The sequence below is a fragment of the Sarcophilus harrisii genome, chromosome 6 (genome assembly GCF_902635505.1).
Source record: "Sarcophilus harrisii chromosome 6, mSarHar1.11, whole genome shotgun sequence".
In the NCBI taxonomy this organism is placed as follows: domain Eukaryota; kingdom Metazoa; phylum Chordata; class Mammalia; order Dasyuromorphia; family Dasyuridae; genus Sarcophilus; species Sarcophilus harrisii.
Window position 1 is genome coordinate 131,660,909 of NC_045431.1, and position 17,643 is coordinate 131,678,551.

Here is a 17,643-nt window from a genome sequence, read left to right on the forward strand (position 1 = left end):
CCAGGTCTGTTGTTTTCCCAAGAAGGTATTTGAAGAATACCTTTTTTCCCATTTTTTCCCATTGTTTTATTATTATTATTATTGTTATTATTATTATTTTGGTTTTGCTTGACTGATTCTTGGTGTCTCCTTGAGTCATTCAATTCCATTTGTTTGATTCTGATTTTCAATGAAGTATTTTCTTCACTCACTTTTTTATATCTTTTTTCTAATTGTGCAAGTGAGTTGTTTTGTTCTATGGAATTTTTTTCCATTTCACCAGTTTTATTTTTTAGAGAGCGATTTCCTTTTTCCAATTAACTAATTCTGTTTTTCAAGGATTTGATTTCTTTATCCACTCTACCTTTAAATGAGTGGGATGACTTATCCAGACTCTCTTGCCAAGCTTCCCTTTCCTTTTCCCATTTTTCTTCTAGCTTTCTTGTGAGAGCCTTTTAAATTTCTTCTATGAGAGTCTTATGTGTTGAGGACCAAATCATATCCGCCTTTGGGGATTCATCTGGAGACAGTCTGGTTTTAATCTCCTCAGGGTTTAAAGTCTGCTCTCTATGCATATAGAAGCTATCAGTAGTTAGAGTATGCTTTGATTTTTTGCTCATTTTGTCAAAGTAGAGTCAAAGAAAACAAACTAACAAGAAAAACAAATGGTCTGCTTTTTTGTGGGAGGGGGTGCGGTCTGGATGGTATTACCAAGCTTCCTCTACAGACTGTAGGGGGCAGCAGCAAGGCACTAGCAAGAAAGAAATGGCTGTGCTGCATCTGTGCTCTAAGACTCTGAGAGCGTGTGGAGACACTGTGGATGGGTGTGGCCAAGTCCCGAGAGATCCTAGCTTTTTGGGGTTATAATCTTCACCCCCTGTGTTTTTAGCTTCTCTGCTTGTCTACTGGTTTGCTGCCAGGGCAAAGTAGCCAACAGTATGTTAAAGCTCTCTACACAGAAACGGCTGAGGTCACACCCCACCCCCCTCCTGTCTGTTCAGCTGTGAGCTGTCTGCCTTTCTCTGTCTGTTGTGCTGCTGCTGCCTGCCTTCAGTGTGTGCCTGATCTATCCCCATCCACAAGCAAAAACAGACCTTTTCTGGCAAATTTCAAGGATATCTTCTCTTGGTAATTATTTGTGGGTTTTTTTTTCATTCAAGCACTAATTGCGAGGCTTGTCATGAATTAAATTATTCTGAGAGAAAACACAGAGCTTAAGTAGATGTGTGCGTCCTCTCCGCCATCTTAGCCAGAAGTTCTTAAAAGATCATATTCATTTGTGCAGAGATAATCTTACATTTGGGCATCTATTTATTTTAGAAGATTGGTATTCCCTACTAAAGTCTTTCTTCTCAGCAAGTTGTAGAGGTGACCTTGCATTGACAAAAGTTATGCCAGCAGAATGCACATACCAGCAGCTGGAAAGGCTTCAAGAATGGGTTGCAGGGCCGTGCTGTATGTCTGTCATCTGAGGACTTTTCTAGCTAAGTTTGGAGAATGGGGATGATTTCTTTCGTCAGTAGCAACTCATGAAGACTATCAAATTGTGGATGGATTTTGATCTCTGCCAATTGATGAAATATTCACAGATGATCAGGTCAATGATCCCTGGCATCACTGAAGTCTAGACACATATACAGGCTTTTAATGTTAAAGAAATATTTGTATGTCTTCATATGGTTGTATTATAATCACAAACTTAAGGCTGGCTTTTGAATATGATTGCTTTTGCTTAAGTTTGTGACTAAACTATCTTGGTGAATGGATTAATTTATGATTCTATATGTGAATTTTTTTAGGAAAATGATTCAGCAATTGAATTTCTGATTAGTTTTAATTTTTCTCTACACAATGCCATGTTACTATATAAGATTTTCTGTTGGAGCTAGTTTATTCATTCAGGTGATAGTTTTATTGCATATATATATATTATTTTAGGATAATTTTTCTTTTCAGAAATGTGCAAGAGTAGAATTATGGTTCTGTGTTTGGATGATAGTATCTACTTAACAAGGTTTCTGTTGTGATTAGATAACATATATATAGAGAGAGTTTTGCAAATCTTAAAGTGCTATATAAATAATACATTTTCTTTTGTGATCCAATAAGTAGATTAATAATTTGCTTGACTTCTCAATCTTTCATCTTAATTTTCCAAAACAGATTATATGGGACAAGTTTAGGAATTTGATCTGTAAAGAAACTTTAGAAATAATCCAGTCCAATACCTTCATTTTTATAATTGTGAAAATTGAAGCCCAAAAGGGTGAATTGATCAAGATCTCTCAGCTAATGAGGTTCTCTTTTAAATGTATAATTTTCTTCTCTCGGTACTCCAGTGTAATGACCCAACAACAATTCCCCCCCCCAAAGTGTTAACCTACTTAGTTCCAAGGGTTAGTTTTTCTTAAAGAACCAGGAATGCTGATATTATTGCAAACTCCTTTTTTGAATAAAACTGAGGGAAATCATTAAAATGTGAAAATCTTCCATGCCTCTACTTCCCCAAAAAGAACGACAATAACAATGCAATCCAAGGAAGAAGAGAAAACACACCAGTCTTTAATCTACTGAAAATGACAAATTTCAGCATAAAGAGGAAGCTACCAAAAGGAGAAATCTCCAGGGCATGGGCAAACTGTCAGGGAACTCAACATTATAAACTGTATCATGGGTCCTCGTTTTCTTACAGAAACTAAGGAAGTGATTAGTTAGTGATTCTAATAACTTGCCTAGAGAAGTTCTCTCTGTTTTTTATTTTTGACCTTTTTTAAAAGAGGAGAGCAGAGTAGAGCACAGAGGAAGTAAACTGTATTCTCAAAGAAGAATGAGAATGAGAAACCTTTAAATTCTAAACCACTAAAAAGATAGTTTTTGTCTCCCATAACACTGTGAAAGTGTCTTGGAGAGAAACTTTGTTATCCCCTCTCCCTTAAACATAGATTCAGCTCATATCCTCAATCCCAGTAATTATCTTTCAATGCTATCCTCCCTTCTAGGGACCACTGGGTGCTCTTGGAGATTTTAATCTGAATACATTGTTATTGCTATTACTAATATAATCTTTAAAACATACTCTAATACTTCCAAATGAATTCTTGACCCTTAAAATACCAGAACCCAGAAGAGGAAAGTTTCCTCAGGACTACCTGTGAGCCTGTCCCGGAGAAAGAAAAAAGACCCGTGGTCCAGAGCACAGCTGCTTCCATTCATTCTTATTGATATTGGGTCTTTCCAGACAAAACAACTGAGAAAACCTGGAAGGATTGACTCAGACATGAGTGAAATACTGCCTATCTGTCCGTCCGTCGGCGGCCCTATGTGCAATAGGGTCTCGACGTGGATTTGCCTCACCTTGCTAGTGAAGTGGATCTGACATCTATCTGGAAAGATCCAAATACCTCCTGAGGGCAAAATCCAGTGCCTTTCTCTTCCCCTTCCCTCCTCTCCTCCCCCTTGGGGAGGAGTGCGCCCCTTGGAAATGCCCCTACACATATTCAAAAGATGCTCACACATACCCGGGTGCACACACACATATATGAAGAAGCGTACCCACACACACACAAACCAATTCACTCGTCCACAATACTCTCACACAACCAGAAGAGCACCAATATGCCTGTTCACAGGCACATGCATGCACACAGACAAACACGGTCCCACCATGCTCTCATCGGGTTAGACATACACAAGCACACATACACCCTCACATGCACACATCATCAGAAGCGCCAACACAAACGCATACACATTTAAACCCAGCATGCATCCGAACACACGATGTCAGAAACCTGTCTCTTACACACTGTTCACAGTGACTGGCGTAGTGGGAGTGGGGGTGTGTGATCATTTCAAGACCTGAGGGGGAACAAGCGGCAGGACGTTGTCAGATTCGAGAGCAGGGCGTCTGTCCCCGGCCAGAGCTCCAGTCAGGAACGCCTTTATTTGAAACTTCAATTTTCTCTCAGTTTTTCAGACGCTCAGGCTTCTGGGCAACAATCCTCTGTAGCTTGTCTGATTCTAGATTTGGCCAGCTGTCGGAGCTACCGGTCCCCAAATCCCATCTCCATCTACACCGGTTTCCCCTCCAGATGAGATCTCCTCTGCCCATCTCTCTCTCTCTCTCTCTCTCTCTCTCTCTCTCTCTCTCTCTCTCTCTCTCTCTCCCCGCCGCCGCATCCTCACAGGATCTGCTGTCTTGAACCCCCTAATTCCTCCAGAGCTGCAGCCCAGAGACTTTGCTGGTGGCCACGTGAAGCAGATATAAAGCTGGAGAAAGAAGGGAAGGGGGTGGAGAGGAGGTGAGAAGGGATGGAGGGGGAGGAAACGGGAGGAGGAGGAGGAGGAGGGAGAAAGGAAGGAAGGAGGAAGGAAGGGGAGCGAGAGAAGGGGGGGCAAGGGTACGTGTTGAGGGTAAGAGAATCGGTTTCACTCTTTGTCACTCTTGAATTGGGGGCGGAGGAATCTAGAAAACCCACTACAGCAAGCTATAAAAAGAAAATGGATTAGCGGGAAGAAAGCAAAGAGAGAGAGTGTAGCAGAGAGAGGGGGGAAGAAAATAAGGGGAGAGAGAATATGCAGCAACAGCTCGTGCCGGTGATGAGAGAGCACAGTGTCGCTCTTTGCCTGTCTGTATCTTCCCTGAGTGTACCAGAAGAAAAGGCTGGCTGTGCGTGAGCGTATTCCTGTGTGTGTGTGGACAACCCTGGCTCGGCCTCTGACTCCAAGTCTCCAGTTCCTGGGTTGCTCTACTGGCTCCCCAAACTAGCGCCTACTAACCTGGAACTGGAAGACGTGTGCTCTGACACAGTGCAGGGACTCAGACAAAAGACGAGAAAGACAAGGGGAGAAGGAAAGAAAACAGGAGGAAAAACAAAACCCAGACAATTAAACCAGGAGGTGTGGGTGTATACGTGTGGGGGAAATAACCCGACTCTCCCAACCCTCTGGGGTCCTTGAATGCGGGCTGATTTTCATTCTCTCCCCCTGTCTGATTGGGGGCAGGAACGAAGGAGGGCGGACTTCGAAGCTTCTTCCCAACTTGCCTTGAGCAGGGCTGCTCTTCTGGATTCTGCATCACCTTGGGGCACGCCTTCTGGGGTGGGGAGGCGCTTCGCATCCTACTGCCTGAAGAATTTTCCCAACTGGTGAAGAAAACGGCTGTGGTGAAGTGACCTCTAGCCTCGAAACTCCCAGCCTGAATGATTAAGACCGAGTTTGCACTTTTCTAGACTCGTTTCCAGAAGTCGCTCAAAGTTTGGGGGACAGTGACTGAGACTCCCCCTCGCTTCCTGCTCTTTCCTTGCTCTCTTTTTGGAAAACAAGTTCTGGGTTTCATTGCTTCCTTGCTACTTCTCCTTCTCCTCCTAGATTTTTAGCTTTCTTGGGGTCCCCTCTTGCCTTGTTGGAGAGATGACCCTTATGATGTGGAATAAGGAGCCCTCCCGCTGCCTCCTTTTACTAGCCGCGGTCCTGATGGTGGAGAGCTCCCAGTTGGGAAGCTCCAGATCCAAACTGAACTCCATCAAGTCCGTCTTGGGCGGGGAGACCCCGACTCAGGCAACCAATCGATCTGCGGCCATCTACCAAGGACTGACTTTCGGCAGCAGTAAGAAGGGCAAAAACCTGGGGCAGGTAGGAAAATCTTCAAAACACAATCATCAGCAAGGAGAGGTATGGGACCATTCTACTTCCAAAGCACTGCTTATGTTTGCGTTGCCATTAGATCAGGTGCTTGTTGTATTTGGGTTATGTTCGCACAGCTGTCCCTAAGCCGTGGTTTTCTAGATTTGAAAGCCTGTGTATGCTAAAATGTGCAGGAGCGTGTGTTCATATATTTTGCCAAGTACAGAATTATTTTTTTGGGGGGGGAACTTCAGTTATGTATACACACACTTGTTGATTAATTTTATTTTCCTGAATTCAAAAGCCTCCTCCTAGTCATAGAAATGACATATATTTGCCTTTCTTCCATTCCCGTCGCCCTCCCCCAAGTGGATCATGAATATTTTAATAGATAGAGAATGATTTTCTAAAGTTCTGTGGTTCCTCACTCCTGAAAAGAAAACTTTAGAGAAAACAATAAAAGGATGATGCCTGTGTATACTGGATAAACTATACCAACATATACATTATTACAGGACAGATCAAAAAGCCTGAAATATATTGAAAGTTTCTGCCCCTGGCTGGCTGGCTGGCTCTATTTCCCTTGTCTATTTCTGTGTGTCTCACTGTCACTTTTTCAGCATCTGTCTCTGTGTGCCACTGTTTGTGTCTTTTATACACATGCAGACAAAAGCTCTTCCCACGAACACAAGGGGACACACACAGAGAGAATGAGTGAGAGAAAGGCAGGGAGGGAAGATAGGAGACAGACAGACAGACATACACAGAAAAACACACCCACACAGAGCGGAGGAGATAGGGAGAGAATGAGGGAGAGAGAGAGAGGGAGAGGGGAGGAGAGGAAGAGGAAGAGAGAGAGGGAGGAGGAAGAGGGAGAGGGAGAAGGAGAGGGAGAGGGGAGAGGGAGAGAATGGGAGAGACAGGGAGAGAGAGAGGTTTTCCTAAGTTTCCTGAATCTTGACACTGTTTGGCCAGGAGAAGGGGGCCCTCAGGGGGATGGGGAAGTCCAAGGGGAAGGTGCAAGCTCAGATTCTGAATTTTAGAAACCAAAGCAGAATTAAAGTCTCTAGAGGGCATTGGCATACCAGTGTACACAGAGATAACCAACAACTAGATCTAGGCTAGTATGAGAAAGCTCTTTCCCTGAAGTAAAACTACAACACTACTAAGCTCAGGATCTCTGTGGGCTCTTGGCACATTTGCCTGACTGAAGCTGTTGCTTTTTTCAAGTCTTTGGAAAAGGGGCCACCTGGAACAGAAATGAAGATGGGGGTGAGTTACTGCTCTGAGTCTAACCCTATGCTAAACTTCTCTTGGACATATTTTGATGCCGTCTAATAGCCCCAGGAAAGCTGCTTGTTTCCTGAGGAGCCCATTTCCCCAAACCAAGTTAAAACAAATATTTCTCAGCTCTTAGATTCTCTCCACCTTCTTTTTTTATATATATCTCAAGTAACAAAATGCTAGCAATGAAAACTATCCTAATTGGGCACACTCTCCCTTACTTACCCTGAAGAACATCAGACCTTTCTCCCCTCCACAAAATACAAACTCTGTCACCATCAATCTTTTCCCTTATTTGTCTCAATTTATCGCCTTGAAACATCATGTAAAAATGTATTGAATATATTTATGGGACACACTCTCTCCCTGATTGTGGAAAAGAGTGTATTGAAGAGACTATTCTTATAGTAGTCTGATCTTTTATTTTCTCTGCTTCTTAACTATAGCCTCAAGTCAGTGTCGTTCACTGTCTAAGATAAATTACTTTTGGCAAAGGTAGGGGAAGAACTAAATGACCTCTAATGATCACTCTTTCTAGTCTCACTCCTGAGATGGTGCGACTATTCATATTAGTCTCTTTTGTCAGCTGAATCCATTGAACTAACATATGATAGCTATTGAGGTCAGATTTGGGGATTTACCATAGGACTTTGTGATTTGAAACAATAACCAACAAAACTAAATAACATCCTATTTTTTCTGCTGGTTTTCTTTTATGTATAGTTTATTTATACTTGCTTTGAAAGATTAAAAATCTTTGGTATGGATATTACCTCCACCAAAGGAGTGCATAAACCCAGCCCTATTTGCCCATTGTGGAATATATATGTATATTCACATATACATGTATACAAACACACACACATATTTGAGGTTCTGTTGATGTACACATAATATTAATTCATCACTGTGCACCCAAAATGGAGAGTAACCTCTCTGAACCTACATAGCCAAGCTGGTTCTCAGATGACAAGCATGTAAGTAAGGTCATGACTTTCTGACTTTGTGAAACCTGAAAAAAACTTGTGTTCCACTGGATATGATGTTTTAAGTCCTGGTAATATCCTTACTCTGGTCAAGAGGCTTCAAAGTATGATTTAGTGCAAGAAAAGTTTCATTGACTAACATTTTCCAAGAATTAGTATTTATTTTTTAAAAAGCATATTATATATGTATATATCTACAGAATGAATATATGTAATAAGCATAATACATGATGTATAAAAGCCAAATGAGCTAATCACATAGAACTATAGTCAGTCATATGTACTAATATACAGTATTTCATCTGTACTTTGTGTTTAGAGTTTCTGGGGAGATCAAAACAGGTGAATTCCTAAACTACTTTTAGTTGTTCAGCCAAAAGTCATTTATGTACATGAGAGCTATCTTTAATAAACTCCAGCATTTCACTTGTTCAACAGATGAGTTAGAATATGCAATATCATGGAATAAAGTGGATGTAACTAACTTCTGAATACGCTGAACTCCACTGTTAATGGAGTTCATACACTGCTTCATTTTCCCTATGTTGATGATTAGAAACATGTGATAAGAGCATAACACTGTTACTAAATTCAGTCCTCCAACAGTCCATAATTTTTTAGGCATGGGCCCTCCATACCTTGGAAATACGGAATTTTCAAATCAGGAAACATATGCTTTTGAACACTGTCATTACCTGATGCAAACAGAGATATCTTTACGAAAGGAACTATGAACCACAATTGATTTGATATTATCAATCATCTTCAAAGCAGAAAATAGTTAATTGCATGTTTAATGAAAGAGATTGTCCTGATAATGCGAGTAAGGAGAAAAAAAATTTCCCTTAATGGTAATATTAGCAGCCTCCTACAGAAAGAATTTAGTCTAAATCTATTAAGATCACTCATTCTAGATAGAGGGAGTGGGGTGGGGAAACAACCTGTCTTCCAAAACTATCTTTTAAAAATTCTCAAAATTATTTATTTAAAAATAAATGTGTAGATAGGAAAGAGAATAAGTCTTTAGATAATTTTTTAGTTTTTTTGTATGAACCTTAGATTAGATAACTATTTTCCAAATTTATTATAAACATATAGCATTTAAAAATGGAAAACTGATGTGTCTTTGGAGGGGAAACTAGGTAAGTGCCTTATCTATAAGAATTAGCTTAATAATGTACTGAAATCTGTTCTTACTTTGGCAAATTGAATCATATTACCTACAAGAATGAAAAATATTAATGATACTTTTTTACATAGCTAGTTTGATTAATAGTTGCAAAAATCTTGAAAAAGTTGTCTTTCTTTTTGTTTAAATTATTTACAATATCTATATAGGTATTCTCTAGGGTTTGGACAAATAATTTTTTATGTATAATTTTACTATATGTTATCCAATATATGAGGTAGAAAATTAAGGAAATAAATATTCAAGTCATTAAAACAAAACTACCTTTATTTGGAGCAGGAGGATGTTTTCATTTCACTTTCGATATTTAGATAAATTAAAAAAGATTGCACCACATATATATCAAAGTAAATGAAACTACATTGCCTTGCTGATTGTTACACACAATTTATTTCACTCAGAATTCCAAAAGGACCGATTGATTTTCACAAAAGAACACAAATAAATGTTAACAAATTAGGCTTCTGCAAAATTATTTTACAGGAACAATATTTAATTAGGATTGCTCTTCTTAAAGACTTGAACTAGAGTATGTATTTTGCCCTTATAAGCAGAGTTTTTCTCTAAAATTACCTATTTATTTTGTGTAATTAAAAGTATTTTTTGCATCAGAAATAAACTTTGAACTAATAATTGTTATTTCTTATTTGTATTATTTGTTGCTTACCTTATATTTTTGATACTTTTACAGTTGAGATTCATTTGAATGCAATAATATGGAATTTCGAAATATTCAAAAATGTGATTAAAAAAAGAGCAAGCAAAAAAACTCATGATTTAAAAAATACAGAAAGACTTCCTGGTTCTTGCCTCTATGAAAATAAAATATATGAGATTACTCTATTCATATTCCATGATTTCTCATTTAATTTGGATTCTTATAGCACTATGATTTAGATGAAATTACTTTTCATGAAATGAATATCGGACTCCCATATGCATTAAGACAGAAGGTTTCTGGAGAAAAATGCATATTTATACACTTGTATAAATATGCAAATATTGTATGTATGTGTGTATATATATATACATATATACTTTATATATTTGTACATAGACACACTGCTACATATTCATCTATTGATATAAAGTAAATGGAAGGAACTTGCTACCGCATTTACCCTCAACTACTTGCAAAAGAGTAGGTCGCTAGTTTGTGAAATGCTCCATGGCAATGTTTTAAAACATTTCTCTGCTTTTCCTGTAGTCCATATCTCTGTCGCATCTCTGTCATCAGCATAAACAAAACATGTTGTCTCCTTTGTCAGCTGAATCCATTGAACTAAAATATGATAGCTATTGTGAAGAGCCAGGTAGGTTTTGAGTGAAAGAATCATAAAATGCATCCCCAAAATAATTATAAGTAAGGTTCATCCATTGGCATGGGTCATTAGTACAACTATAGTGTTTCATTAAAGTAGATAACTTGAAATGAGAAGAAATTTACTTTGCGTAGAATTAGTCAAGTAACTAGTAATATTTCATTTTGTTGTAGTCCAATAACGCAAAGGGGACAAAGTTGCTGGAATGCACTCCAGCTGTTGTGCTGACTTTGTCACACTCTCCCTTAGTATTTCCCTCAGAGGTCATCTATTCCCTCTTTTTCCCCTTTACAAAATAAGGCAAAGTTTGCATTTTTTCAACTAGTGAAAGGAAACCATTTGTAGGCCTTACTAGAGTGAACTATTCTAGGAGAATCTTGGAGTCTTTTCTCTGCAATATTAATATTGAAAATGTATATTTTAATAATATACCAAATTTCAAAGATTAACTCTGTTACTTATTGCATTCTTATGTTTAGACTCAGGTGCATTACAGTTTCTCCAGAGATATAATGTTGTCCTGTTATTAGAATGTTAAGTGGGTTGGGAGTGAGGAAGCCTGGATTTGAAGCCTCACTACTAGGGTGATTTGTGGGAGCTCATTGAGGTAGTTGCTTTATACAAGGCTGATTCCCTTAATTGTGTTTTTATTTAGTTGTCTATAAAACAGGAAACGATATGCTGCTAACCTTCTTTCTGATTATTTCTGTGGGTTATTAGAGAGAATAAGAAATGCTGATTTTTTTTGTATGGACACACCACTATGCCTAAAAAACTTTAAAATATTTTTAAAAATCAGTAAATCAAAAATTATGTTTGTTTGACAAAAATAGCAAAAGCTGATTTGACCAATTTTAAAAAATTGAATCCAACTGATAGTTGGTATTGTATATACAAATAAATTGCAAGAAAAGTATATCAGTGTTGCATTATGCTGTTGAGTTTTACTAACCTGGTTTAGTGGAAAAAGCATTTTAAAGTTAGGGAGCCTAGATTTGAATTCCAGGTCCACCTCCTGTGAGCCGGGAGATGCCGAGTATATCTCAGCCTCTCTGAACCTCAGTTCGTTCATTTGTAAAAAGGAGATGATAAAACCTGCATTCCATCAGTCATGGGATAATTAAGAGTATGAAACAGTATCAATGAACATTTAGGTTTCTATTATGATAAAATGCCATTTTTATTTCATTGTTATCTATCTGACTTTTTTTTTCCTGAAGTTTTTCACCGTTAGTAAGAGCTGGCTTAATGCATTTAGGGCTATTTTCAGCTTTGTTAAAGCAAACATCAGCTGTTCTCTCAAACAAGTAGGTCAAATAAGATGTGAATTGTAAGAGGCATTATGTGATACGAATGAACATCTGTCCATAAACAAACAGAAATTTAACTAACCATGCATTTTGACAAATGGTCACCAACTAGCTAAATGATATTAACAGCTTGAGTCACTACCTTCTTGGACTGGATGCAAACCAATGACCTACAGGTCATTACTAACAACAATGACTAATCTTTTGAGATAACTCATTTCATAATTCATATTTTTTGCAATGGTAACTTGAACCAAAAAAAAAAACTGAGGCAGAATGGAGCCAAAATCTTATTTGTATCATTGCATTTTCAAAAACAATTCATTTATGCAGTACCAGTTACAAAATACTTATTATAAAGTCCATTCTGACATCATGTAATGGGTCTAGAGTTCATATTTGATATCTACAAGGTCTTTAAATGTATATACGAGTATAAATATCATAAAACAACAAGATTAAAATATCAACACAGAAAACAAAAAATTATAACTTCTCATCTCCACTTCAAAATCCATCCAGATGTTTACAGTCTGTTTATTTGTAAATGATACTTGAAAGACCTGATTCATTTGATTTAGAGATACTTATACATATCAAATACAATTTCAAGAAACTCAGGAAAAGACTTTGTAAGCCATAAAGCCTGTACATATATACATCAAATTTATATTTACAGTCCTGCTTTTCTTTCTAATGAACTTTATATTGTATTATATTATATATAACATTATATTATATTGGCCACTCCAGCTGTGACCATTCTAATACCTAACAAAATAGAATAACTTAGTAATTTTGGAATTATGAATAGCCACCATTCTTTTTCTCATTCTTTTAAAGTACAGAAATATATAAAGCCAAAAGCAATTTACTACAAAACAAAATGCCATGATGAGGGAAAGTTTGCCTTTCCATAGATAGATCTTCTAAACTAGTGGTTCTCAAAGTGTGGTCCAGAGCATCCTGGCAGGATCTTTGAAACCCTTCAGAGGGTCTACACATTCAAAATTAGCTTTTATTTCTAACATGGCAAATATCTATAAATATAAACCACATAAACAAAAACTCTCTGGACAGATCCTCAATAACTTTTAATAGTAAAAAGATACTGAGAACAAAAGTTTGAGGAGCACTGCAAGCTTTCTGATAAAAGCCCTTATACATTACATGTGTACTAATAACATACTACAATATTATATTTTGAGATACATGTTTGATAATAATCCAGTGAGACAGCTATTTGCAGAATTGAGTATCCTTTTTATAGAAGAGGAAACTATAGAAGATTAAAGAGAATAGAAACGAAGTCTAATAAGATTTTTCACATGTCCATTCGTCACATAAATAGGCAATGTTAGAGACACGATTCAAATTCAGGCTTCCTCATTACCCAGATTCTCTCCATTAAACTCATCTACCTCTGTGTCAGTAATACCCAGTGTCAAGAAAGGCCTGAGCTAATTTTGGCAAGTGTTATAATTTCTTCCTTTTGAGCACTCACACAAAAATCTGGGGAAATCATATTAATAGTCGTAACAGTAGACTGGTACCAAAGAATCAGAGAACATGAATGTATTATAAGCAGCTTTGATTTCCCCAAAGTCTTACTTACAGTTAGGTGGCACAGTGTATAGAGTAAACCCTGAGTAAGAAAGACAGGAAAACTTGTAAGGTATTGAATAAGTCATTTAAAACTTTTTACCCTCAGTTTCCTCATTTGTAAATGGGAATAATATTACCACCTAATTTCCAGGAATGTTGCTATTTTGTAAAGTGATTTCTAAATTGTAGAGTTCTTGTTGCTTTTTTGGAGGTCTTGGAGCAGCCTTCGTTTCAGTAGAGTAATCACCCCAAGAATAGCCAGGCGTTAAATTCCAAATTCTTTATTGCCTCCTTGTCTGGGGCTGGGCAGCTTTCTGGAGAGCCTTTTAGACTGGCCTTGGTCTCAGTGAGGGGAGCAGGAGGCCAGCCTCCACGGTGGTGTGAGATGAACTGAATGAATCTGGCTCTGAGTCCCCGGCTTGTGCTTCCGTCTCCAGACACCACAAAGGTGAAAGATGAAATGAATCTGTCTCTCAGTCCCTGCTGGCTGTTATATACTCTATTATAATTACATCATCGTAGGTGTGAATCTTGTAGAACTATATTAAGTACTAAGTACATGTACTGAACTAGAGAACTATTAATCACCATGCTAAATTAGATAACAATTGTCTTATTAATTCCACTTAGCACCTTGTAAGAATCTTTGTTTTAAGTACAAGAGTTCTGGTCCATAACAATCAACTTTAAAAAATTATATAAATATGAATTATTATTACTATTGTTGTTACTGTTGTTATTATCCTAGTCTGAAGCATCCTCTTAAACTAAGGTTTTTACTCTGCCAGACCATAGCATTATAGACTTCAGAATTGGAGTTTGCTTTGGAGATCATTTAATCCAATCCCCTAATTCCAAAGATAAAGAAAGGGGACTTTTCCCACATCTTTTTCTAAAGGGGCGGTGTCTTGCCCCAAGATCTAGAATGGAAAGTAGCAACATTAGATTATATATTTTTCTGGTGTGTGGGATCAGGAGTGAGCCAGCAGAATCAGGAGACGGGCATTCTACTTGAACAGATATAGCAAGTATAATTTCAAGAAACTCAGTAAGCTGCTTTGTGTAGGACAGCATGCAATCTACTAATCTGGAGTACAATTTTCTAGCCAGTAAGAAATATTTAAGACCTCCAGAGATATAGAACTCATTACTTCTTCCCTTCGACTATGAGACAATTCTAACTGATAGAAAGTTTGTTTTTGTTACTGTTGTTTTTCCCTCAAGCACTAAATTTGCCTCTTTTCAGTTTCCATATATCTCTTAATCTTGCTGTTTGAGGTTGGGCAGTATAAATTTAACCCTTTCATATCATAACCATTCAGATATTTAGAAATGGTTAGTATATTCCTCTAAGATTTCTCTAAAGTTCATCAATCAATTTTTAACTTTTTTTAGAAGTTTGAGATATATGTATAGCCCAAAGTCTCAAATTAACTTAAGAAATTCCATTGTATAAATTAGCAGTTTGAACTCAATGATAATACCTTGTTTTCTATTGTCTAGGACTTATCTTGGTTTCTAGTTCTTTCACAATCATTTTTTTTCTTTCTTTCACTCTTCTAAGTTAAAAGATCATTCATGTTTCTAAAGAAAAGGAAATAAAAATGAGTTGAATAGTTTTATATTCTTTCTGATATCTAGTAATAAACACATTCCCAACATTAACTCTTTTCCTCTTTTATAGTCCTTTCACCCCAAAATAACTTTAAGAAAAAGTTCATTTTGTTTCCTTAGTATTCATTACCAGTTTCACCTAATTCTGAGGTTTAGCATTACTAGAATCGTTCTTTGATTTTGCCTTATTTTTTCTCTTCTGTATGTTTTTTTAAGGAGTTTTAGTTGATCATTGACTTCTTTGTGCATCTGCATTGGGCTCTTTGGACAACACTTGACTATAAATGAATGAGCCACAGTTCCATTGCAGAGAGCTTTATGATGAGGCTACCTTTCCTATAGATTCTTTGGGCAGAAAATTGTTTTCATTTTTTTTTCTGAATGATTACAAGTTTCAACTTGTTCTCCTCAGTTTATGTTGAACATTCTCCTTCCATACCTGTGACAAGCTCAAAGATGACATGATTACTTTCTCCCGAGGTTACCATTAAATCTACCTCTCAACACAGTTCCTCTGTTAGCCAGAATCAGGGTCAAACTGTCACTTCTTTCAATTTCTGAAGGATGAAATTCCCAGCAAGGAAAGTCAAGAATTCTCAGCTGTTCTGCTCCCTGCATTCATGTCTCTGGTGACCTCAGCTGCAGCTCCTGATGCACTAGTTGGAATGCTGTTTCAGCATCCTTTGATGGAATCCTTAAGACAAACTTACAGCATACTTCTTTCTAGGTTCCATGTCATGGTATTCTCTCATAATCATTAGGATATGCAGTATTTTCATTGGATGCTCTTGCTGCTATCTAATTTGACTTTAAAGATGCTGTCTCTTATATTTGTTCAGATTATAGCTTTCATTCACAGCCAACAATATCATGCATATTTCCTTCTTTTTTTTTTTTTGGCTGAGGCAATTGGGATTAAGTGACTTGCCTAGAGTCACACAGCTAAGAAGTGTTAAGTGTCTGAGGTCATATTTGAACTCAGGTCCTCCTGATTTCAGGCTGGCACTCTATTCACTACGCCATCAAGGTGCTCCTTTCATTTTTTCATAAATATTTTTATTGATTTTTTTCACATTGCCTAAATTTTTTTGTGTAACTCTCCCACTGCTCTATTATAACAAATAGTTTTTAAGAAAGACAGAAAAAAGAAAACCAGACAAACTGATAAATACAAAGAAAATATTTATGCATTATTATTATATGCAATAGTCTACATTTATGGAACTCCCATTTTTAGAAAGAAATTGGTGAAGATATCTTTGCATATCTCTTGTAATGATGCTTATTCCTTATATTTTTGTAATGTTCATTTTCAAATAATTTATGATTTTTTTCCATTTATATTGTTATAGAATTTTTCAGATTGTTTTCCTGTTTCTGCTTAATTCACTTAGAATCTGTTCATGGTTCTTTATAATTTATTATATTTCTCATTTCTTGTAATACAAGTATGTCATAATAGTCATGTACCACTATTTTTAGGCATTTCCCAATCAATGGTTAGCAGTTAATAAATAGACCCATTTATTTACTATGTACCAGGCCCTGTACTAAGTACCAAGGATATAAATGCCAATTAAAAACAAGGCACCTTCTGTCTTCATGGAGCTTACAATATAGTAAGAGAAGAGAGCACACTTAAAGGAAACTAAAAGGGAGGAAGATGGGAAGAAGGTGCTCAGCAGTGAGGTCATGATGGAAAGCAGTGTGGCTGATAGAAAATGCAAAGATGAGACCTTTCTTTAGAAATCCTGAAGCTCAGGATTCATGAGAGCTTCATGCTCTTCAATCACAGCCTAATAGGCCAGGAGTGGAATGGAAGAGTGAGGGGATGGGGAAGAGAGGATACTAAGGAGATGTGAGTCCTAGGCAGATTCAATCTTGCAACTTAATGAGATTTCCGAAAAATGAGTTTCCTGGGGAAGGAAGGAAGGACAGTCAGTTCCAAAGAAGTCTAAAAACAAAATATCTGATTCTTTACCATAGTCTTGTTATAAAAATGTTTTGAAATATTTGCCACCACACATCTTTCTAAAGGCAGCAGATGCTCGATTCTCAAAATACTTCAATTGATCCATGATCTCATTGATTTAGATGCAGAAAAGGAGAAAAATCTGTAATCACAGTGGATAGAGAAAGGAAGTTGTTTATGGAAGTCTTACTACAACAGCTTCCACAAAGGATTATCGATGAGATATTCATCATGAGCTATCGAAGGAAACGATGAGATAGTGTCATTCATTAGAGATTCAAGGACACATCTTATTATCACCCTCTTATACTATTAAGTATTCCAACCCATCTTTTTTCTTTCTCACAGGCAAATTTCACTTGGTTCACTGGTGCCCTCTTCTGGCCTTTAACTGCCACCACTTAGCTTTATGTTTTTGGTTTCCCATAGCCTATTGTCACTACATGAAAGTCTCATGACCTGCCTTAGGTAGACTGATTCAAATTCGTGATATCCATACTCCTTGGATATTACTTGGGTATACTTCTCTACTTTATTATCTATAAGCAGTTTCATTGGATTATTCAAAATTATTGACTATCTTCTTTAGTGACCCGGTATACCTTTGTCTTAAAGCAACCCTTGATTTTTTCTCATGTTCTTAAAGGACACAAAGGTTGTATGTGAATATACATACATAATATCTATGTACATATCATATAAATATGACATATATGTATATACATAGACAAGTATATAAATCACCCTTTTCTGCACT

General features: G+C 37.1%; 1 protein-coding gene across 2 annotated transcripts in view; it reads left to right on the forward strand.

Moving 5' to 3' along the window:
• The first annotated feature begins 4,350 nt into the window (after window positions 1-4,350).
• The window catches only part of DKK2 (dickkopf WNT signaling pathway inhibitor 2), a 162,397-nt gene continuing 149,104 nt past the window's right edge, over window positions 4,351-17,643 (forward strand). Inside the window, exon 1 of one of the 2 annotated variants that reach the window (XM_003772918.2) lies at window positions 4,351-5,613. In XM_003772918.2, coding sequence (XP_003772966.1) covers window positions 5,392-5,613 — 222 coding nt within the window. In that variant the 5' untranslated portion in view covers window positions 4,351-5,391. Of the gene's footprint in view, window positions 5,653-17,643 lie in introns of both variants that reach the window. The other variant, XM_031943427.1, reaches the window with a different exon arrangement.